Below are 25,623 nucleotides of genomic sequence, written 5' to 3' on the forward strand. Positions count from 1 at the left end.
TGCCACTAAACATCTGGATCTGCATGGCTGCTGCAAGTCAGAAGCACTCATGGGTCCAGATGGGCCAGGATCTGTACAAGAAGAGTGGCATGCACAATGGCCATACATTTATGTTGTGCACGGCTTTGGTGTTTAAAAGAAATTGTGTTGAGAATGTGTCGTGTTTAGATTTAATTATTTATTTGTTAATTTACTTAATTTATTTTTCTTTTTAGAAGAAGCCCGACAGCAGCAAGAGATTTTATTATATTGTATTTGTAAAAATCATCTTAAAAAAATGCAAACGGCTGCAGATGATCTTCTACCGTGAAATATAAACTACCCCCACTTGTATTTCTTTTGGAAAAATAACTTTCTATCATTATATCTCATGGGCCATCCTACGAGTGTTCTTACTGATTGCAGAGTTCATGGAAAGTACAGGACGAACCAGATATCTCAGGGCTTAAAGCACACAGCTGAGGTTTTGGTATGGCTTGTGAACTTGAAAAGTATCCTCAAAGCACCTTCTGCAGAGATACAAGCTTCTGAACTCAGGAAACCCCGCTGCAGATTAAAGAACGATGTGTGACTCAGTGTGCAACACAGCTATGTTGCTGTGGGAGATATGCTGTGCAGCGTGCACGGTGGGAGTGAAATCTCTACGCGTGTCAGTGTTTGAGCATGTCTCAAATTAGCGTCATGCGTGCCATCGACCAGTAACCGTAATGCTAATCCCAACACCCAGGGAAACACCACCCAACCTCATTACCATAATCTGTAATCCCCTAGACAGGTTTAGACATTTTACTCATTGAATTTTCTGTTTCACAGTTTGCGCCACCAGGCTACATCCGAGATCCATGATTTTGAAAACATATCATCCAGTTGCAACATATGCCAACTGAAGAGGCAGCAGACTTTTTTCCTTTCTAATGTTTTTTTTTTCCTTTGGAGTGATGTCTCCTATGTGGAGCCCCAGCTCTGCACCAGATTGGCGCCAAGTATCTGTGGAACTGGAAGAACTAGGCTGCACAAGTCCCCCTGTAATCATTCTCTCATGGCAGCTACTTTCTGTCTTTCTCCCGGGAGTTGCAACACTATGCACATATGGAAAAATGAACAACAGTCATCAGTCCTTCATTTCTTGTTGGTTGTTCCAGAGAGGCATTGACGATGCTAATCTGATATGCAAACACACATAATTCCCATTCTGTACCATCCCCAACTGTCCCCACCTCCCCCTCCCACACTCACATTGACCATGTCTGAGACTAAACAAACAGAACACTGTTCGCAAGATGTGTTGAGGGGTAATGTCCGCCAGGGATCTGCTTTAGACACTTTTTCTCCTATAAAACGAGGGCTATATTCAAATACAGGCCGTACTGGCACTCTCTGCCTCCTCACCACCTCTCACCAAACTATGAAATGTTGCTGGCATTCACTCACTAAAGATAATGTCTTAAAAATATGGATGCTCTATGGTAACATAACAGCCTACCACATGTCACCAAATCTCTCCTGTATCAGTCTACTGAAACTGTTTAGGTTTCCTCTCCCCCTGCACCAGGGTCTAGTATCCGTTTGTCCTCTCAGTCAAGGACTATGACTTCACCAGCTGGGACGTTAATGAGATCGTGATGCCCCGAACACAGCCGTGGAGAAGGGCAGGTTCACAGACCATGTTTTTACAGACTAGACAGAGCTCCTTAAAACCACCCATCCACTCACATCCGCTGCACAGTAAAGCTGCATTCCAGGATCAGTGCAATCTAGGAACAGTGTGTACCTCAGGGAAAACGTCATAATTGTGTTTATTTGTTCTGTGCTGGCTTACCTTGCAAGAGCAGTGCATTATCTCCTATCTGTCTGAGACACATTACAAACAAGCCCAGCTCAGACTGGTCTAAGACTGGTCTCTCTGGAATTCAGTCATAGTGATGTTTCCACCCATAATACCTTTACTTTCTGTCTTGAATGGCTGTGCTCGAGTCAGTTATCTAACCTGAATGAGTGCCAGCTGCATTCTATTCTGGATCTTATTTTTTCAACATGTGTTTATCAAGAAAAACATACCAAACATACTGTGGCTCAAGATGTCCCTCTTAGGTATAAAGATAAAATGCGATGTATTCCAATGAAGTACCCATTAGAACAGGTGAATCAAGTTCCCTTAGACATAATACGCCTTTTTTAATTACAGCGATGATTCAGCAGCCTGCCTGGTTTCTCACAGATGTACAACCTAGAACTGTAAATCTGCTGGGTGATGTTCCAGATGCTTTGAGGTGGATTTAGTGTTGGGTTTCCAGGGATCAGAGATGGGGTTTCAGTGTCCAGTGCTCAATGTTTAATGATGTGGTGGTGTTGGTCGCAGGTGGTGACGGAGTGTCGTGCTGTTGCAGGGTGTGACTCCGGGTTCGGGAAGGCGGCAGCCCTACAACTGGATGCTCTGGGATTCGAGGTGTTCGCCAGTGTCCTGGACCCTGCCGGGTCAGGGGCAACTGAGCTGCGGCGCCGCTGCTCCCCTCGTCTCACCGTGCTGCGCATGGACATCACCAAACCACAGGAGGTGCAGGACGCCCTGCACTGCACCAGAGCCAGGCTCGGGCCCCAGGGTGAGCCTGCCTACCCTGCACTAATAGCTCTAAACCATCAATGTGCATACCGTTAAACTTCCAATAATCACCTGGTCTCAAATAGCAGCCGGTCTCCAATAGTCATAAGGTTGATTTCAGTGGCGGGCCGTGTATTTTACACCTAGGCCTTCAGTGCTGTCCTCCGGCAATTAAACCGCCTTCGAATAACCTCACTATGACACTAGGGCTATAGGCTATTGTCATTCGACATAACCACCCCATATTCTCAATTACAGAAACCATTATCAAGTGGAAAAAAGTGATTTAACACGAGGCTCAACACCTATGAGAGTTACAATACACTAATTGCAGAGACATGATTACATGTTGACAGAAACCATCAAGGATGTACCACTATTAAGTAGTATGACAGGATGCTGCATCTCAAATAGACATCGCATAGCCCAAATCAATGTCATTGATTCCATAGTTGCTCGATTGAAAGTGCCGCACAAATCCTTTCCCTGGCTGCTACAGGGCCGCTAGCTGCGGGATTGGTTGACCCTTCCTCACAATGTCCAGCTTTTCTTGAAAGGTCCTTCTCAAAAAATGCTTTGCCAGTAAATCCACCAGCAAATCAATTTCCTCTCATCCTTCAGCCATTGTGTGTTAAAAAACAACAGGGCTAAGTAAAAATCGAAATGTCAAAAAATACGCCCAACATGGCAAACTCGAAATCTGATTGGTTAAAGAATATGACAATCAACAACATCGTCCCCATTTGCTTCAACAGCACAGGGGATTCACTCGAAATTCTGAAGGCCTCAGGGTAGATTTTTCACAGCACAGGTGGAAAATCTGATTGGACAAAAGCTCTAATTTATATGAGCTGCACTGGAAGCAGCACAACTGAGGAAGAGAGTTGCAATGGAATGATGTTAACAGATTGATGGAAATGAACTTTGTAAAATACATATAGCATTAATGAAAATATATATTAAATTATAAAAATATAATTTTCTGATTCTGACAATCTCTAGGCCAGCAGAGGCTTTGCTGGCCCTGACGGCCCGCCACTGGTTGATTTGCATAATCACGTAAACAAAAGCTGGTCTCTAATAAACACCAGGTTACAAAACAGACTTGACAATGGTTTATAAATAAAGAAAATGGAAATCAATACAGTTTCAGTTTAACATTTGATAGAACCTTCCACAAAATATTTACTTAAAAACTTTTATTTTTATTTTTTGCATCTTTCTTGTTTTCAGTAAATATATATACCGTATATTAATTAAAAAAAACACCATCACGGGTTAATTTATATCTCACTTTAACTATATATATATACAGATGTGCTAAAATTTGTTGGTACCCTCACAGCTCATTGAAATAATGCTTAATTCCTCCTGAAAAGTGATGAAATTAAAAACTATTGCATCATGTATACTTGCATGCCTTTGATATGTCATAGAAAAAAGCAAAGAAGCTGTGAAAAGAGATTAATTATTGCTCATTCTACAAAGATACAGTGAGGGAAAAAAGAATTTGATCCCCTGCTGATTTTGTACGTTTGCCCACTGACAAAGAAATGATCAGTCTATAATTCTAATGGTAGGTGTATTTTAACAGTGAGAGACAGAATAACAACAACAAAATCCAGAAAAACACATTTCAAAAAAGTTATGAATTGATTTGCATGTTAATGAGGGAAATAAGTATTTGACCCCTTCGACTTAGTACTTGGTGGCAAAACCCGTGTTGGCATAAACAGAGGTCAGACGTTTCTTGTAGTTGGCCACCAGGTTTGCACACATCTCAGGAGGGATTTTGTCCCACTCCTCTTTGCAGATCCTCTCCAAGTCATTAAGGTTTCGAGGCTGACGTTTGGCAACTCGAACCTTCAGCTCCCTCCACAGATTTTCTATGGGATTAAGGTCTGGAGACTGGCTAGGCCACTCTTCTTCTTGAGCCACTCCTTTGTTGCCGTGGCTGTGTGTTTTGGGTCATTGTCATGCTGGAATACCCATCCACGACCCATTTTCAATGCCCTGGCTGAGGGAAGGAGGTTCTCACCCAAGATTTGACGCTACATGGCCCCGTCCATCGTCCCTTTGATGTGGTGCAGTTGTCCTGTCCCCTTAGCAGAAAAACACCCCCAAAGCATAATGTTTCCACCTCCATGTTTGACGGTGGGGATGGTGTTCTTGGGGTCATTCCTCCTCCTCCAAACACGGCAAGTTGAGTTGATGCCAAAGAGCTTGATTTTGGTCTCATCTGACCACAACACTTTCACCCAGTTCTCCTCTGAATCATTCAGATGTTGGCAAATTTCAGACGGGCCTGTACATGTGCTTTCTTGAGCAGGGGGGCCTTCCAGGCGCTGCAGGATTTCAGTCCTTCACGGCGTAGTGTGTTACCAATTGTTTTCTTGGTGACTATGGTCCCAGCTGCCTGGAGATCATTAACAAGATCCTCCTGTGTAGTTCTGGGTTGATTCCTCACCGTTCTCATGATCATTGAAACTCCACGAGGTGAGATCTTGCATGGAGCCCCAGACCGAGGGAGACTGACAGTTATTTTGTGTTTCTTCCATTTGCGAATAATCGCACCAACTGTTGCGACCTTCTCACCAAGCTGCTTGGCGATGGTCTTGTAGCCCATTCCAGCCTTGTGTAGGTCTACAATCTTGTCCCTGACATCCTTGGACAGCTCTTTGGTCTTGGCCATGGTGGAGAGTTTGGAATCTGATTGATTGATTGCTTCTGTGGACAGGTGTCTTTTATACAGGTAACGAGCTGAGATTAGGAGCACTCCCTTTAAGAGAGTGCTCCTAATCTCAGCTCGTTACCTGTATAAAAGACACCTGGGAGCCAGAAATCTTGCTGATTGATAGGGGATCAAATACTTATTTCCCTCATTAACATGCAAATCAATTCATAACTTCTTTGAAATGCGTTTGTCTGGATTTTTTTGTTGTTATTCTGTCTCTCACTGTTAAAATACACCTACCATTAACATTATAGACTGATCATTTCTTTGTCAGTGGGCAAACGTACAAAATCAGCAGGGGATCAAATACTTTTTTCCCTCACTGTATTCTAAAATGGCCTGGACACATTTGTTGGTACCGCTTAGAAAAGATAATAAATAATTGGATTATAGTGATATTCCAAACTAATTAGTTTCTTTAATTGATATCAAACACATCTCTAATCTTGTAATCAGTCATTCAGCCTATTTAAATGGAGGAAAGTAGTCACTGTGCCGTTTGGTATCATTGTGTGCACCACACTGAACATGGACCAGAGAAAGGAAAGGAGAGAGTTGTCTGAGGAGATCAGAAAGAAAATAATAGATAAGCATGGTAAAGGTAAAGGCTACAAGACCATCTCCAAGCAGCTTGATGTTCCTGTGACGACAGTTGCAAATATTATTAAGAAGTTCAAGGTCCATGGAACTGTAGCCAACCTCCCTGGGCGCGGCCACAAGAGGAAAATCGGCCCCAGATTTAACAGAAGGATAGTGCAAATGGCAGAAAAAGAACCAAGGATAACTGACAGAGATACAAGATGAACTCCAAGGTGAAGGTACGTCAGTTTCTGATCGCACCATCCATTGCTTCTTGAGTGAAAGTGGCCCCCAAGGAAGAAGACCCAGGAGGACTTCACTTCTGAAAGAAAAATTGTAAAAAGCCAGACTGGAATTTGCTAAAATGCATATTGACAAGCCACAATCCTTCTGGGAGAATGTCCTTTGGACAGATTAGTCAAAACTGGAGCTTTCTGGCAAGTCACATCAGCTCTATGTTTGAAAAAATTAAGCTTTCAAAGAAAAGAGCACCATACCTACAGTGAAACATGGAGGAGGCTTGGTTATGTTTTGGGGCTGCTTTACTGCGCCTGGCACAGGGTGCCTTGAATCTGTGAAGGGCACAATGAACTCTCAAGACAATCAAGGCATTCTGGAGCGAAGCATACTGCCCAATGTCAGAGAGCTCTGTCTCATTCCCAGGTAATGGGTCCTCCAACAGGATAATGACCCAAAACACACAGCTAAAAGCACCCAATAATGGATAAGAACAAAACATTGGACTGTTCTGAAGTGGCCTTCTATGAGTCCTGATCTGAATCCTATCGAACATCTATGGAAAGAGCTGAAACCTGCAGTCTGGGAAAGGCACCCATCAAATCTGAGACAGCTGGAGCAGTCTGCTCAGGAAGAGTGGGCCAAACTACCGTTAACAGGTGCAGAAGTCTCATTTAGAGATACAGAAAATGTTTGATTGCCTCTAAAGGTTTTGCAACAAAATATTAGGTTGAGTGTCCCATCAATTTTGTCCATGCCATTTTCAGTTGTTTTATTTACAATATTATGTTGAAAGAAAATCAAAAGCAAAGTCTGATTTCTATTAAATATGGAATAAACAATGGTGGATGCCATTTACTTTTGTCAGTTTCAAGTTATTTCAGAGGAAATTGTGCATTCTTTGTTTTTTGGGGAGGGGTACCAACAAATTTGAGCATATCTCTGTGTGTGTGTGTGTGTATATATATATATATATACACTCACCTAAAGGATTATTAGGAACACCATACTAATACTGTGTTTGACCCCCTTTCGCCTTCAGAACTGCCTTAATTCTACGTGGCATTGATTCAACAAGGTGCTGAAAGCATTCTTTAGAAATGTTGGCCCATATTGATAGGATAGCATCTTGCAGTTGATGGAGATTCGTGGGATGCACATCCAGGGCACGAAGCTCCCGTTCCACCACATCCCAAAGATGCTCTATTGGGTTGAGATCTGGTGACTGTGGGGGCCAGTTTAGTACAGTGAACTCATTGTCATGTTCAAGAAACCAATTTGAAATGATTCGACCTTTGTGACATGGTGCATTATCCTGCTGGAAGTAGCCATCAGAGGATGGGTACATGGTGGTCATAAAGGGATGGACATGGTCAGAAACAATGCTCAGGTAGGCCGTGGCATTTAAATGATGCCCAATTGGCACTAAGGGGCCTAAAGTGTGCCAAGAAAACATCCCCCACACCATTACACCACCACCACCAGCCTGCACAGTGGTAACAAGGCATGATGGATCCATGTTCTCATTCTGTTTACGCCAAATTCTGACTCTACCATCTGAATGTCTCAACAGAAATCGAGACTCATCAGACCAGGCAACATTTTTCCAGTCTTCAACTGTCCAATTTTGGTGAGCTTGTGCAAATTGTAGCCTCTTTTTCCTATTTGTAGTGGAGATGAGTGGTACCCGGTGGGGTCTTCTCCTGTTGTAGCCCATCCGCCTCAAGGTTGTACGTGTTGTGGCTTCACAAATGCTTTGCTGCATACCTCGGTTGTAACGAGTGGTTATTTCAGTCAAAGTTGCTCTTCTATCAGCTTGAATCAGTCGGCCCATTCTCCTCTGACCTCTAGCATCAACAAGGCATTTTTGCCCACAGGACTGCCGCATACGGGATGTTTTTCCCTTTTCACACCATTCTTTGTAAACCCTAGAAATGTTTGTGCGTGAAAATCCCAGTAACTGAGCAGATTGTGAAATACTCAGACCGGCCCGTCTGGCACCAACAACCATGCCACGCTCAAAATTGCTTAAATCACCTTTCTTTCCCATTCAGACATTCAGTTTGGAGTTCAGGAGATTGTCTTGACCAGGACCACACCCCTAAATGCATTGAAGCAACTGCCATGTGATTGGTTGGTTAGATAATTGCATTAATGAGAAATTGAACAGGTGTTCCTAATAATCCTTTAGGTGAGTGTATATATATATATATATACACTACTGTTCAAAATTTTGGGATCACTTAGTCATGTCCTTGTTTTCGAAACGGTAGTGTGTATATATACACCGATCAGCCATAACATTATGACCACTGACAGGTGAAGTGAATAACACTGATAATCTTGTTATCATGGCACCTGTCAGTGGGTGGGATATATTAGGCAGCAAGTGAACATTTTGCAGGAAAAATGGGCAAGTGTAAGGATCTGAGCGACTTTGACAAGGGCCAAACTGTGATGGCTAGACGACCGGGTCAGAGCATCTCCAAAACTGCAGCTCTTGTGGGGTGTTCCCAGTCTGCAGTGGTCAGTACCTATCAAAAGTGGTCCAAGGAAGGAAAAGCGGTGAACCGGCGACAGGGTCATGGGCAGCCAAGGCTCGTTGATGCACATGGCGAAGGCTGGCCTGTGTGGTCCGATCCAACAGACAAACTACTGTAGCTCAAATTGCTGAAAAAGTTAATGCTGGGTCTGACAGAAAGGTGTCAGAACACACAGTGCATCGCAGTTTGTTGCGTATGGGGCTCCGTAGCCGCAGACCAGTCATTGTGCCCATGCTGACCCCTGTCCACTGCCGAAAGCACCTACAATGGACACGTGAGCATCAGAACTGGACCACGGAGCAATGGAAGAAGGTGGCCTGGTCTGATGAATCACGAGTTCAAGGTGTTGACTTGGCCTCCAAATTCCACAGATCTCAATCCAATCGAGCATCTGTGGGATGTGCTGGCCAAGCAAGTCAGGTCCATGGAGGCCCCACCTCTCAACTTACAGGACATAAGGATCTGCTGCTAATGTCTTGGTGCCAGATACCACAGCACACCTTCAGAGGTCTAGTGGAGTCCATGCCTCGACGGGTCAGGGCTGTTTTGGGACCTACACAATATTAGGCAGGTGGTCATAATGTTATGTTATGTTATGTAATGTAATGTTATGGCTGATCAGTGTATATTGCTGTATAGTTGTATTGCTGTTAATTGCAGTGATTAAACTAACTGTCTACTGTGACAGAAAGAATGCATTAATGAAGTATAATGTTGATGATTTGGTTTAAAGCTTATTTTCACAGTTTTGTTCGAAGTGCTTTTTGTTTATTTAGAGTTCACAATACATCGAATAATAGACTGCTAACAGAATTACAGGTATCTTGTTTTCAATCCACTGTATAGTTCACCACACATTGAATGTGATTTGTTTACATATTTGGAAAGCAAATTATTAAAAAAAAAAAAAAAAAAAATAGCCTACTTCTACAATGAAGCAATGTTTCCAGGCTCTTCTTACCCTACATGAGTACACAATGTCTTTTTATTTATGAATGTTTAATACAAACGTCAGTCTCCTACAATCGCTGATCTCCAAATGACACCGGGGCTTCTTGGAGTTATTTGGACTAAATGGACGTTTATTTGACTTATTTGGGCATTTAATTGAAGTTTTAAGGTATACTGTATACATTTGACTTCCCTATTTTTAAAGTTGTGGTGAAAGTATAAAAGTGCACATCAGACATTTCAGGCATGTGTGAAATGTTAGTGAACTGGGCCCAGACTCTGGTCTCCACAGGCAGGGAGTTCTGCCAGTTCTGCCACAGACAGCCTTGAACTCAACACCCCACAAGACAAACCCAAAACCAGCCAAATTACTGTTCACTCGGATTCAGTCCTGAATGTTTCTTCAGGGAAGAACAATACAAAAAAACGTGAAGAAAGAGGCTAGGAGAGGGATGTTTTGATAGGGCTATTTACATGGTATAGCGCTGTGTACAAATTATCAAGCAAGACTAGTACACTAGTGCTGTGTGTAATTTGCAGAGCGGTTGAGTGAGTGGCATTGGTAGGTAGATCCCAGCCTCACAGTGATTACTCACTCTCTCCACTCCCTATGGGCTGGTAGGTGCTTGGCTGTAGATCAAGGGTTTTTCTCTGTACTATCAGACATAACTCAATCACATTCACATTCCAAGTGATTTACAAATTATCTTTTGTAAACCACAAGTCTTTCCTGCACATTGGCAGTGTACCGTATCGTGAAAGTCTTATGTCAATAGTGTGCGGGAGCTTGCTTATGAAACAAAATATATCTATATATGTATATATTAACGTGTGTGCATATATAATATACACAACAAATCCACACATGTGTAGTTTAGCTTCCCTGTGAGGTGAAGGCAGCACCTGTTTATTATATAATTAGGTGTGCTGCTTAAACACCCTCTCCAATGACGTCAAGAGCAGGATCAGCACCTCCCTCGCCCTCACCTCTCTGTCAGTCTACCTTTCCAATGTAAGGACACAACGAAGGGGGGGATTTCCACAGCTGTGTGAAACACTGTGGGCAGCAGCAGGACACTCCTCAGTGTTGCCAAACTGCAGGTAGAGCCTGCTGCCCTTCACACACAGAGCCAGCATGGGCCCAGGTGGAACAACAGGAAATGAGACGAGGGGTGTCATGAAAGACACAAGAAAACAAACAGAGATGTTTACCAAAGCTCTTTCTTTTTATCTCACAATCTCTATACTCTCCAAAGGGATGTGAAGGTTAAAAAAAAAAGTAGGTTTCCTGCAGAAAACCGCACACAGCCCAGTGCAGCTCCTGTTCAGAACTGAAAGTCGTAGTCATTTTTTCAATAAGAGGATTATTTGTTGAGATTCTGTGCAGCACCTGTTTTGGGTTACTGAATGGAATAAGAGGGCTTCCCTTCATTAGCTGCTCAAATAAAATGCTGGGGGCCTGACGCTGCTCTGCAGCGGTGTAACTGCCTGTGGTTTGGTACGGTGTGGGTTTTCATGTTATTGTTTCAAGCATGTGACGATTTCTTGGAAATGCACAAACCTCGTAAGCAGTTAAAAAAAAAAAGAAGAAGAAAAGAAGAAAAGAATGGAACAACAACAACAACAAAAGGTGCTTGGGTGTGATATTAACAGGCTACATAGGTAACTAGTGTACAATGTGTACTGTTTAAGGCAGACGGAACTTCATGTGTCTGCTGTGAGTGAGACACACTCTGTTAAATCCAGAGAATGTGCTCAGTGAGATATTACTGCCTCTGCAGTGTGCTATGGCTGTCTGTGCCTCTAGTTCACTCTCTCCCCTCTCTGATTTGTGTGACCAGCACTGTGATGGAAACAGGCTTAGTATTCACAATTTTAAAAATTAACTATAAGTGTATATAACTATTAAACTATTATACTTTAGCAGAAACGTCAATTTAGAATAAATGTTGAAAAGCAGCCGCTGCCCTCCATGACTTGGTGCAGCTTACGAGTCCTGCTGCGAGTGCACTGCTCCCTCTGTAGTATCTGGGAAGTGTTTACACAAGTAGTGAGACACTTAACTGAGGTGCCCATCATTTGCCCTCCAGACATCCACATCCACCAAAGCAGAAACATGTTGAATGTATTATTTCTGGAGAAAATGAAAACATGTTGGAAATTAATTAAATACAGATTGCAGATGCTTGGTCCATATTAAGAGTGCTGTGCTGCAGCAATGTGTGCCCTGGCATGTATACATATCCTATATATATGCTTTTGACTTTTGTGTCCTGCAGGCCTGTGGGGACTGGTTAACAACGCTGGGATCTGCGTCAACTTCGGGGATGCCGAGCTGTCCCTTATGTCCAACTACAGAGGGTGCATGGAGGTCAACTTCTTCGGTACGCTGAACGTCACCAAGACATTCCTGCCCCTAGTGCGACAGGCAAAAGGGAGGATCGTCACCGTTTCCAGCCCTTCAGGTACACCATTGCAACTCCTCTCAGTCAGCCAGGTTGTCCACTGCTAGTGCTAGTACATAATGCTACTGGAAGCCCATGGGGAATATAGAAGCTCCCTCTCTCTCTCTCTCTCTCTCTCTCTCTCTCTCTCTCTCTCTCTATATATATATATATATACACTCACCTAAAGGATTATTAGGAACACCTGTTCAATTTCTCATTAATGCAATTATCTAACCAACCAATCACATGGCAGTTGCTTCAATGCATTTAGGGGTGTGGTCCTGGTCAAGACAATCTCCTAAACTCCAAACTGAATGTCTGAATGGGAAAGAAAGGTGATTTAAGCAATTTTGAGCGTGGCATGGTTGTTGGTGCCAGACGGGCCGGTCTGAGTATTTCACAATCTGCTCAGTTACTGGGATTTTCACGCACAACCATTTCTAGGGTTTACAAAGAATGGTGTGAAAAGGGAAAAACATCCAGTATGCGGCAGTCCTGTGGGCGAAAATGCCTTGTTGATGCTAGAGGTCAGAGGAGAATGGGCCGACTGATTCAAGCTGATAGAAGAGCAACTTTGACTGAAATAACCACTTGTTACAACCGAGGTATGCAGCAAAGCATTTGTGAAGCCACAACACGTACAACCTTGAGGCGGATGGGCTACAACAGCAGAAGACCCCACCGGGTACCACTCATCTCCACTACAAATAGGAAAAAGAGGCTACAATTTGCACAAGCTCACCAAAATTGGACAGTTGAAGACTGGAAAAATGTTGCCTGGTCTGATGAGTCTCGATTTCTCTTGAGACATTCAGATGGTAGAGTCAGAATTTGGCGTAAACAGAATGAGAACATGGATCCATCATGCCTTGTTACCACTGTGCAGGCTGGTGGTGGTGGTGTAATGGTGTGGGGGATGTTTTCTTGGCACACTTTAGGCCCCTCAGTGCCAATTGGGCATCGTTTAAATGCCACGGCCTACCTGAGCATTGTTTCTGACCATGTCCATCCCTTTATGACCACCATGTACCCATCCTCTGATGGCTACTTCCAGCAGGATAATGCACCATGTCACAAAGGTCGAATCATTTCAAATTGGTTTCTTGAACATGACAATGAGTTCACTGTACTAAACTGGCCCCCACAGTCACCAGATCTCAACCCAATAGAGCATCTTTGGGATGTGGTGGAACGGGAGCTTCGTGCCCTGGATGTGCATCCCACAAATCTCCATCAACTGCAAGATGCTATCCTATCAATATGGGCCAACATTTCTAAAGAATGCTTTCAGCACCTTGTTGAATCAATGCCACGTAGAATTAAGGCAGTTCTGAAGGCGAAAGGGGGTCAAACACAGTATTAGTATGGTGTTCCTAATAATCCTTTAGGTGAGTGTATATATATATATATATATATATATATATATATATATATAGTGGGGGGAAAAAAGTATTTGATCCCCTGCTGATTTTGTACATTTGCCCAGTGACAAAGAAATGATCAGTCTATAATTTTAATGGTAGGTGTATTTTAACAGTGAGAGACAGAATAACAACAAAAAAATCCAGAAAAATGCATTTCAAAAAAGTTATAAATTGATTTGCATGTTAATGACGGAAATAAGTATTTGACCCCTTCGACTTAGTACTTGGTGGCAAAACCCTTGTTGGCAATCACAGAGGTCAGACGTTTCTTGTAGTTGGCCACCAGGTTCGCACACATCTCAGGAGGGATTTTGTCCCACTCCTCTTTGCAGATCCTCCCTAAGTCATTAAGGTTTCGAGGCTGACGTTTGGCAACTTGAACCTTCAGCTCCCTCCACAGATTTTCTATGGGATTAAGGTCTGGAGACTGGCTAGGCCACTCTTCTTCTTGAGCCACTCCTTTGTTGCCTTGGCTGTGTGTTTTGGGTCATTGTCATGCTGGAATACCCATCCACGACCCATTTTCAATGCCCTGGCTGAGGGAAGGAGGTTCTCACCCAAGATTTGACGCTACATGGCCCCGTCCATCGTCCCTTTGATGCGGTGCAATTGTCCTGTCCCCTTAGCAGAAAAACACCCCCAAAGCATAATGTTTCCACCTCCATGTTTGACGGTGGGGATGGTGTTCTTGGGGTCATTCCTCCTCCTCCAAACACGGCGAGTTGAGTTGATGCCAAAGAGCTTGATTTTGGTCTCATCTGACCACAACACTTTCACCCAGTTCTCCTCTGAATCATTCAGATGTTCATTGGCAAACTTCAGACGGGCCTGTACATGTGCTTTCTTGAGCAGGGGGACCTTGTGGGCGCTGCAGGATTTCAGTCCTTCACGGCGTAGTGTGTTACCAATTGTTTTCTTGGTGACTATGGTCCCAGCTGCCTTGAGATCATTAACAAGATCCTCCTGTGTAGTTCTGGGCTGATTCCTCACCGTTCTCATGATCATTGAAACTCCACGAGGTGAGATCTTGCATGGAGCCCCAGACCGAGGGAGACTGACAGTTATTTTGTGTTTCTTCCATTTGCGAATAATCGCACCAACTGTTGTCACCTTCTCACCAAGCTGCTTGTAGCCCATTCCAGCCTTGTGTAGGTCTACAATCTTGTCCCTGACATCCTTGGACAGCTCTTTGATCTTGGCCATGGTGGAGAGTTTGGAATCTGATTGATTGATAGCTTCTGTGGACAGGTGTCTTTTATACAGGTAACGAGCTGAGATTAGGAGCACTCCCTTTAAGAGAGTGCTCCTAATCTCAGCTCGTTACCTGTATAAAAGACACCTGGGAGCCAGAAATCTTGCTGATTGATAGGGGATCAAATACTTATTTCACTCATTAACATGCAAATCAATTTATAACTTTTTTGAAATGCGTTTTTCTGGATTTTTTTGCTGTTATTCTGTCTCTCACTGATAAAATACACCTACCATTAAAATGATAGACTGATCATTTCTTTGTCAGTGGGCAAACGTACAAAATCAGCAGGGGATCAAATACTTTTTTCCCTCACTGTATATATATATATATATATATATATGCAATCTGGGACTGTTATGTGGAGGGACTGCAGTTTGTCACTTCTGTGTGTTGGGGGCTGGGGCAGATCGTTCAGGAATATGATTATTAATTTAGTTTCCGGGGTCGCAGTTTAACCCTACACGGGAACAGGGGGGGTGCCGTGATTGGGGAATAGGCAAGGAATATTTTGAGACACTGAGAACAGTGTTGCTCCTTAAAAGATCCCTGAGAATAAATCTGTGTCAGGAATCCAGAATCTCTTATTCTTTGTTGTTTTTGTATATTATTGTTTGAAAACCAAATTCCAAAGCAAGATAAATACAAATACAATGACACAGAACAGTTGATGGTATTTGTTTCCACCCCCACAAGAACAATGTAATCGCTCCCCTCTGCTCTGGCCACAGTGTGCAGCTCCAGCTCCAATAACACTGCCTTTGTTAGGAGAGAAGTTTGGCTGATAAGACGTGCTGTGAGGAGGGCCTATTTACTGCCCAGCACAACTGTCTTTCTGGCACCCCAGCCTAAGGACACACTGTGGTAGCTCTCACTATATCATGAGCAGCAGCCAAACACAAGGCACTGGCTGCGCATTCCCCACGATCAACTGCCACATCGGCCAGGGTCTATGTTCAGCACAACTCAGAGACATCTCTCAAAGTAAACTTAATTCCAAATAAATGGTCTTCAGAGCGCAACACTGGCCCCTCCATCACCTGTTGTGCCGTACTGAACACTGGCCTGATTTGAACTTACACGGATTGCAGAGATTTATTTGATCTGATTTTACTTCATTTTTGTTTAACTCTGTGCCTCAATGACAGGCTGTTCTAGAAGCACCGTGTGAGGGTTTGAAATTGAAATTAGCACCACTTCACATTCATTCAGTAGCTCATAAGCAGCTCGTTAAAATTACTTCCCGGTGGGGTGACTCCAGCTGTTTCAATTCTGTTAGCAGCTAACTTGTTATACTGCGTAGCACAGGGCCAAACCATCCCTCTGCACTGATTCACACACTACAATTAATCTCTGATGAGTTGGTTTTGTTTTCTGTTTTTTCTGAAGAAGCTTAACTGGCCCAGAATGTCTTTTCTTCCCACTCATGTGCAGCAATTGTGTTTATAACTTAATCTGGCACTTGCTTACTCAATAGAAAGGCAATTATTCGAACAGTGCTCTTTCTTCCCTGTATAAATAAAGCATTGTGTTTACAAAGAAAAGAGAACATTGCTGGTGATTAACTGTACTACGGTCAAACCCTCAAATCATTATTATTGTTATTGTTATTTCAAATGTAAGAGAGACATATAGTTCCTGAAAAAGAATGCAGTTTTTTAAACAATCAGGGTGGAGAGACTGTCTGTATAACTGGATTTACAAGGCGTGTGTATCTGTTGGGGTTATTAATGCATTCCTTCTAATCTTGTCCTGTGTCTTGTGGGGTCTAGGGGAGCAACCCTTCCCCTGCCTGGCGGCGTATGGAGCGTCCAAAGCTGCCCTGAACCTTTTCATCAACACCCTGCGCCACGAGCTGGAGCCCTGGGGCGTCAAGGTCTCCACCATCCTGCCGTCATCCTACAAGACAGGTGAGGCTCCTCTGAGATCCCAACAACTGCCTACAACTTTCACAGCCCTGTCACGTACTAACTGACTGACCCTGCCTGACTGATTCACTTTTACATTTACCGACTGACTGTATGAAGGCACATCTTACATCATACAGCACCAATTACAGCCTCCCACTGTGTGTAACGGACTGTGGACCAGCACCACTCTGCAGCCCAGCAATGCAGTGAGAAATGCTTGGGGATGTTACTATGCAGGGCTTTACCGCTCACGTTCAAACTTCACTGAGCTGCTTTTACATGAATAGAGTTATTTCTGTTATTCCCACACCATTCCTCGCTAGCACAGTCTCACACTTACAGAGGGAGTAGTAAAGAGGAAGTGAAACTAAATCAGAGTGAAAAAAGGGAAACGGGCACACAGACACACATGTATATACACATGCACAAACACACACACAGCAATGGAGTTTTGCCTGTGAACTGCTCACAATGAAGGTCAGCTAAGTTTACGCAAGTCACAGCCAACACAAACACACAAGAACTGCTAGGAATTTCACAGTAAATTACTGTTAAGTTGCTTCAGGTACTTTACTGGGCTCTAAATGATGACAGATGCAGTATTTAATGGAAACAAACCTGCCATGTTCCAATTATATGAGGGACATTTTCAAGTTAATGCTGCTGTGCAATACAGTGCTCTTCATCTGTTTTCTTTACTGTTATTTATTTATGTATTTACTTATTTATTTAGCCAACTCTAGAGAGTTCTCCAGCACAGAGCCCATCTCCTCCCTCCCTCCAGACTGGCCCCAAATTCTTTCCTCTCTCCTCTACCCTGAAAATCTGAAGGCACAAAACTGGGCTGTGACAGGACTGTGACTCTGTGTGTGTCTATGCTGAGGCAGGGTGAGGCAGGAGACCTGAGCAGCAATGGTTGAGACGGCCTGCCTGCATTGTGCTGACTCTGCTCGGCTGCTCAAAGCAACATGGGCTCCGGCCAGCAGGGTGTGACCGCAGTGCGTGAAGCCAAGCACGAATCAGGAGAGGCAGGGTAGGCAGGGGGCCCTCACTGGGCCAAAGGGGGTGCTCCAGAAAGACGCACCACAGACACACACAGGGAGTTGCAGACCAGGGCTGAGAGGCTGGATAATTGTGCAAGCCGCCTTATAAAGGACTTCTGCTTTACTGCCTTAGTTGAACTTTGCCTGGATCTGTCTGTGGTGGGCTGTGCAGTTTCCAAGGTGCTTAAATAGCATTTATTTTCTCTTTCCTTGTTGATGACATAATTATATTGTAAATTTGAAGATTATTTATTTGAGCTTTACAGGTTCGTTCGGCAAGGAATTCTTTATCTCGTTGATTTATTAGGACCAAACATCACTAATGCCACCCCCACAGTCATGCATTGACACAGTGCCACAGACCCTCTGTGTGGCTGCGCTACTTAGCCAGTGGTATATGTTCCTCTACACTGTAGGCCAGCCAGGTAATATTTGAGTAAATCTGCAGTGTGCAACGCTGTTCGGAAATTTGTATGTATTATTCTTTGTACGTACTGTGTAGATAATACAATACTTTGGTTAATTGCCGCTGAATTGCTGAGTTGCTGAAGACGATAAGTATTGTTGTGGGAATAGAGTGCTGCTGTTAAAACACTGTCAGGGGGATATTTACCTTAAAAAAAAATTATTGCACCAAAGGCATCATTGATCAGTCTGTGAAAAGAAAGAAATAATCTGATCCAGTTTAACAATATATGCTTGAAACCTTGATGTTCAAGTGTAGACATGACAACTAAATACCCAAGTTCACACTCACAGCCAGCTTCTAATACAATGATTCCTTTTCCTTCTACACCTTCCTGTTTAAGGAATACAAAATTCAAATAAGCCTAACCAGTCATTACATTTAAATAGACTGTAAGCAAGATCAAACACAGTACATGTTCCAACAGCCTAGAAATAATATAGATGGCTAAATGGTGAATATATATTTCTATATGGTATACTGTTGGCCAGCAAAGAGCTCTAAGTAATATCTGCAGACTGGGATAAATTATATTGAACACCACTGCATTTTGGGGTCATTGACATTTATGCAATTAAAAAACAATAAACTAAGGCATTTAACTTATTTGCAATTGTTTGTCAGGCTTCTTCCCTGGCTCTTGCAGACACAGAAGTATTGGCTTTATTCAATATAATGTTCTTTGCCTCCTCATAACCTTCCATAATAAGCTCTGAAATAGGCTGCACGCTCTTTTACCTTCGCCAAATCATAATTTCGGCACCACTGAGCATCCTTTCGTATCCAAATGGGAATGCGCACTTATCCTCGATGAGAAAAGTCTGATTTAAGCAAATGGTCTACTTAAATCCGTGATGGAAGAACCGAAAATCCCTGATATCAGTTAACGCGTTACCTCAATCCTATCCTGACTTTGTTAAAACATGTATGAAGAACGGACCCCAGTAGTATTGCTATGTCCACTGACTGACTCATGTCCTTTTCCAGGTCAGTCCAGTAATTTGGCATACTGGGAGCAGCAGAACAAGCAACTGATCCAAAGCTTGTCACCCAGCCTGCTGGAGGAGTACGGGGAGGAGTACCTTCTGGAGACCATGGAGCTGTTCAAGGCTTACTCCGAAACGGCCAATGAGGACTTCAGCCCGGTCATCAACACCATCAGCGAGGCGCTGCTCTCGCCGCGGCCCCAGGTCCGATATTATGCAGGTAAGGGCGTGGGGCTCATGTACTTTATCTACAGCTACCTGCCCCTGTCCGTCAGCGATCGCTTCCTGCAGCAGCTGTTTGTGAAGAAGAAAGTCCTGCCCAGAGCTCTGCGGAGCCAGAGCACCAGCCACAACAACAACAACAACATGCTGCACAAATGAACAGAAACAGCAATCATCCAACAGAAACAAACTAGGACCTGTTGATGAAAATGAGACTGTAGTGATGTTTTGTTATTTGTATTGCTGTTGTTGTATTTTTTGGAAGGGATCACTGAACTGTACCAAACATTCTGTGAAGGAACACAATTTAAAAAAAAGACTTTCAATGATAAAGGTTCAGAACCCGAGTGTCGCAGAGAACAGGTGCTCCCATTAGATGGCATTCTTCAGAGATGGCTGAAGTGATTGAGGCTCTTCTCTGAATGGCCCTGTTTGGAAGAGGCCTGGTCACAGCCGCCATGCTGAGGATTTGCTGACCACCCCCCTGCCTGGGACCCCCAGCTCCCTGAGCTCCACACTGTACCTCTACTGTGCCACCAGTACACTCTCACATGAACACATTGTACCTTCACTCAGAAATACTCAGGTCTTCTTTTTTATAAACAGCACATCCACATTCATCCATTTGAAAGACCCTTTAACCATGTTTCACATAGAGTTGTTGTTTTACCTTTTTGTTTAAACACTCCTATACATTGTTGGTGTCTTCTTCCTCACTGTCTTTAGTCCAAATCACATCGTTGAATCATATTTATGCCAGTTTTCGTCATGAATCAGTGAAACTGTGAATTTTGTAAAAAAATTAAATAAAATTAAAAATGTAATGCAAAGCAATCCTTCATTCATTCTTCGGTAGTATTAAAGTTGACTTTTTAAAAACTTTGTGCATTGACGCTCACACAATTCAAGCAACTCAAGTTTAATCTCCATCAAAGAAATTCAGATTAATCTTTTCTTCTGTACGTCTGGCTCTGCTGTCCCCATAGCATGGTCTTATCTATGCTCCATGCAGTCCTAATCTCCTATTAAACCTCTTAATTTGCATTTGCATCTGGAAATAGCAAATTCCTAATTTCAGTTTGACTAAGCCAAGAACCCATCTAGTGAATCTGTTTTTTTTTTTTTTTTAATGATTCAGCAAATTGACCTTTCCAATAGTGCAGATACTACTTCCTATTCTTTTGCAGATGATTGCTGTGGCTGGACGTTTGGATTGGTGTCAGCTTCTTGTTCATAGACCTCCCTGGGAGTTCAGTGCTTTGCTGTGCTGTGCTGGATGATAAACTGTGAGCAGCAGAGCACCACTTTTCCCAACATCCATCATTTGGAATCTTGGCCCCTAGAGCAGAGCAGGTGTTATTTTTTGTTTTGTTTTGTTTTGTTATTTTTGGAAATTATACAATACTTCATTTTGTTACGAATGATAATCCAATCCAAAGAGCACATACAGCACAGGATCTATCATATTTCATATTTTATTTACTCCTTAGTCCTCAGTAACACTTATTTGTCCTTTGTGTGATCTGGCCTTTCCTCTCCTGGCCACCACTGCTGCCTGCTTCTCTCTGTTTAGGCTTAAGAATTCAGAGCAAGTTTCAAACCCCTGCACCACACAGTGCACAGTGTTTTGTTCCACAGCTGGGTCTCAGGCAGAGCTGCACCCCAGGCCCCACACCTGCACGCTGCCTGTGCTCAGCACGGACTCCGGCTCCCAGCTGGGCCTGCGGCCGGAGACTCCTGCAGACCTGCAGTTATTTGGACAACATGGAAAAACTCAGCCCCCATTCCTGATCCAATAAAACAAACTATATTGCATATTATAGCAATATCTCTGCTGATGCCTTTCCTCAGCTGACATTTACGGTTCTTTCCTATGAGGGCGAGCATGTCATGGGGGCTGTGTGCTGTAATCTCTGGACTGTGTCCCTGGGTGGTCAATGTTTAGAGAAGACTTCAGCTGCAGAGCACCCCCGCCCTACTGCTGTGTGGTAAGCGCTGCTATCTGACACACAACCTTTCACAGAACCACTGGCACTGCTCTGTGTGAGTGAGTTTCATTTCTCCTCCGCTTTATGAAATCATACTGATATCATTCCTTCCTTTGAGTCATGTTACCCAAGCTGAACTGTCACCCAGTAGGTGTGCGTGCTCAGTTGCAGCTTCCCAAGCCATGGCTGAATTTCCAGGCTTGGAAAGAAATGCAGGCAGCACACAGAGGAGAGGCGAAGGCCTAGAGAACACAGCAGCACGGCGAAGTAATGATGCAGAGCTGTTCTGAGAGCTATAGCAACCGGTTACGTGTGCATAAACAAGACTGTGCCGTCACAATGGGACAGCTGGCCCGCAGAGAGCCTGACAATGGGGTTCTGAACAGAGGGTAGCTCCTCCAGGTGCCAGGCTCTGGACAAACAGGGAGAGACTCGGGAGCTGCCCCCTCCCCTCACCACACAGGTCAGGACTGGATCAACAGGGCGCTCCCCAAATCCCCAGGACTATTGTCTGTGTGCATGGCTCAGCTGGCAACTCCTTCTCTTTTTTCACAGTGCTGGGTCCAACACAATTAGAGCTGGGAATCTCTCAGGGTCATAGAGCACAGAGATGTTTGTTTAGCTGGGCCTCAGACCCCAGCTCTGTTGTGGAAATGCTTTTGTTTGGCCTGTCTATCCATGTACAGTACAGGAGATGTACAGCATGTTCTGAACAGCTCTCTGAACTGATGACAGTTTCACTCAACCATGGTAGATGTTTATCTGATCTGTGCCAGAAAAAAATAGAAAAGGAAAGAAAGACGAATGATTGAAGGGCACGGTGCAGATTTGAACATGTAACACACAAACAATAGCCTGTGGAGTAAATAAACAAACTTATAGCCTGTCTGCTGGACCTCTCCAGAGAGGCACTCGGGCTGACCGACCCCAGCTGGGCCAGAGCTGTAGCAGCTTCACGTTCCAGTGAAAAATGCACCCCATTCTCTAAAACGTAAAAAAATAATTAATAAGAATTAATGGAATAGAGCAGAAATCCAACCGAGCGGGAAACAAAATGGGTGCAGTATACAAAAGAGAAAAGTGACTTCTTACATATTTACATTGAGTTCTGTGAAATCCACTGGAATTCATCGAGAGCTGGAAAGGCACAGCAGTGCTTTGGCCCCCACAGCAGACAGTCATGTGTATAATGCCCTGTGTGCCAGAGGACCAAGGCACCTGTCTGCGCGCTGAGCTCCCGTCTCCAGGATGAGGGCAGACTGTTGTGTGCCGGCATCTTGTGCTGAAACAGGAGCCTCTCCACAATAGCACAGCTGTCGGGGTGACATTATCCTGCAGATTTCAGGCAAAGAGCTTTCATGAGCTACACTTCAGTTAACTGCAGTTATCTTATACTCCAAATGGAGAACCACTTTGGGATGTCATCCATAGCATCCACTGCAGTCAGTGGGTTAATCTGAATGGCGAAGAAGAAGAAGAGGAGGAGGAGGTGGAGGGCATGATATAGTTCTCCATTACACCTTTTCCACTGGCGTACTCGACCAACTTGGAACCAGGCTGGCACGGTGCAGCACGTTATCCACTGGCAATTTTGTTGAGCCAACCCTGAACCAGGCCATACATTTTTTGTGAAGCCAGGGGGAGGCATTAACTGAACTCCTTATCATGTAAAGTAGATTACTCACAAGATGTAAATTGGTACTAGTCTCTCTGTGAAGCTTGTCTTGCCTCTTTTTCATATTTCACGTGACTCTCAATGTCCACAGTGTGTGATGTCATTTACCTCAGCTCAGGTAGTGCAGTGGAAAAACACCGGACCCGCACCAGGCTAGCTCGGCTAGGTTCCGGCTTGGTTCAGGGTCGGGTTGGATGTGCCTGTGGAAAAGGGGCACTACTGTTTTATTTTGAAGATCTGGGACTCCTGCCTGCATATAGAGTCCTCAGTTCACAGTAGTGGAGCTCTGGGGGCGGCCGTGTCTCTCCGCTCTCCTCAGCTCATGTCCTCCAATGCCCAGGAGATGTATCTGTATCACACAACATATCAGCACATCAGCATTCAGCAGCACCAGCACTGAACCTGAACCTGTGACGTTTTGGGAGATACAATGCTTCTCTCAGTGGAAAAATGGCAAGGACCCACTTGCCGAAACATCTATCAAACTCACTTTGCTGGGACCAACTCAAGTCTTGGGAAGACAGAGTTCTTGGAAACTCTCATTCCGAGTAGCTCTTTCAAGTGTTTTTTTTTTTTTTCAATGAGGAAAGTGTTCTGGCAGTACCTTAGCTTATGGAAGATTTACTGTACAAAACAACGGGAACACGTACTTTTCTGTACAAAGTTCTGGACTATTTTACAAGCTCAAGGACAGTCAGGAACACACACAGAAGCAGATGAAAAACTGGGGAAGTGCTTCACAATGCACACTCCACAGTCACCTACTGAGCAGCCCTGACTGAACGCTGAATTAACACCTTCACTTGGCAGCAGTCCCACAGAATGTGATTTGTTCCCCCATGGCCATATCATGGTTTTCCATTCTTTGCAATAGCTCTCCATGTGTAACATGATTTCACCTCTAATACAGCATGCAGTGTTCTGTCCACAGTGCAAGAACAACACTGTAGCATTGTCTTGATGCCCCAACAATGTACCCTGCCTGTCCAGGGACCCACCTGGGGCACATCTGTCTGCTCAGCCCCTGTGCGTTCCCCGTGAATATCATTCCTAGACTTTCCTCTAAGTGGGTCTGGTTGTACTCAGAAACATGTGCTGTTTGTTTAATGTTCAGCGCTCCTTGACCCATGACCCCTGCTTCAGAGTAGACACCGGGCCTCAGGGAGTGGAGAGTGGCTCAGATCCTCATCCCTCCACTGACACCCAGCATCCTCGGGAATGAGACACATTTATTAATAACCCAGCAGAGCTGAGCGCTTTGTGACCTTTGTGGAAGAGCAGAGAGGTGTTATCAGCAACACAAACACAGGAGCTATTCTGTCTCTGAGGAAAGCCGCCAGAACACACTGCCGAGCCAGGCCAGCCTGCTTCTGCACTGGTCTTACACCAGGTTCCCCAGACCGTCGGGTTTCCTCTACATACTTTCAAAAGGAGTTGGTCCGTGGGGGAATGGTACTTTAGGGGAGTGAGAATTAAGAACTAGTTCACAGCCACTAGTCCAGTCTCCCGCAAACAAAGACAGGCAGGGACACAGAGGAAGAGAAGGTAATTCTGGTACACCACATTTTTTCACCAAATCTTCACTTCAGCCAGACCACAATGTTCCATGTTCTGCAAGTCAGTAGATTGCTGGAGTGCCAAATTCCTGAGCACACAAGGGGGAGTGAGGCCAGTCCCAGGGCACAGGGAGCATGAAAGAGGCGCAGCAAAGAGGTTAAAGACGAACACAAAACAGCCCGCTGCGCCCCGCTACCCAGCTTTGTGAGAGCACTATTAATAGAACCACCACCGTACCGTATATTTAATCATATTAAACATTCACAAAGCTGTCTGTAACAAAGTCCCATTATTGCCATTAATTTCATCCACTGGGAAAGGCAAAAGGAGAGAGAGAGGGAAAAGTTACGTTCCAATGCGGCCGTCTCTGGGTCCTACGGAGGCCGGGTTGCGCAAGAGCACTTTTTAGCACAAATGTTTTAATAAGAGAGCATCTGAACTGAAGCCTAGCCTTCAGCACAGTGCTGCCAGAGTTGCACAGCCGCTCTGCTGGATTTCAGTTAGGCTTCTGGCTGACCTAAAATATGCTTTTCCGCTGCTTGGCTGCTGTCCTTATGCTGCCTTTTGCATTTCAGCAAGAGACTGAGCTCAGCGCTGTACTGTTGGCGGTGTTCAGGTTTAAGGCAGCTGCAGCCCTGCACTCAAACAGGAATATTTCAAAGAGTTGGGTCTTGAACCACTATGAATGTTTAATATTATGTCTCTTCTTCTTCCCAAAACCAATCTGTACATGCAGATGATTTTTCATTTAAAAGAATAAAATAATCCTATAGCCCACATCCCTACTATGCTTACCTTAGAGGCCCATGAAGCGTGTGTTATACTGCTCCTGGAGAGGTATCTGCATGGTGGTTCCTCTGCTCCACATTCTGCTGTGACTGTGTGTGTGTGTGTGTGTGTGTGTGTGTGTGTGTGTATGTGTGTGTGAGAGAGAGAGAGTGTGTGCGTGCATGATTGGAAAGTGAGTTGGTAGGATGTAATGACCCAGGACTGAAGGAGGCGATAGGGAA

The 25,623-nt window shown here is 44.2% G+C and overlaps 1 protein-coding gene across 3 annotated transcripts in view; it reads left to right on the forward strand.

Moving 5' to 3' along the window:
* Positions 1-25,343, forward strand: part of hsd11b2 (hydroxysteroid (11-beta) dehydrogenase 2) — a 34,997-nt gene extending 9,654 nt beyond the window's left edge. The window contains exons 2-6 of one of the 3 annotated variants that reach the window (XM_066713377.1): positions 2,388-2,600; positions 11,923-12,108; positions 16,539-16,676; positions 19,173-19,391; positions 20,581-25,343. In XM_066713377.1, coding sequence (XP_066569474.1) covers positions 2,388-2,600; positions 11,923-12,108; positions 16,539-16,676; positions 19,173-19,391; positions 20,581-20,630 — 806 coding nt within the window. In that variant the 3' untranslated portion in view covers positions 20,631-25,343. Of the gene's footprint in view, positions 1-2,387; positions 2,601-11,922; positions 12,109-16,538; positions 16,677-19,172; positions 20,224-20,580 lie in introns of those variants that run through there. The other 2 variants (XM_066713376.1, XM_066713378.1) reach the window with 2 other exon arrangements.
* The last annotated feature ends 280 nt before the right edge of the window (positions 25,344-25,623 follow it).

Source organism: Amia ocellicauda, chromosome 9 (assembly GCF_036373705.1).
Source record: "Amia ocellicauda isolate fAmiCal2 chromosome 9, fAmiCal2.hap1, whole genome shotgun sequence".
NCBI lineage: Eukaryota > Metazoa > Chordata > Actinopteri > Amiiformes > Amiidae > Amia > Amia ocellicauda.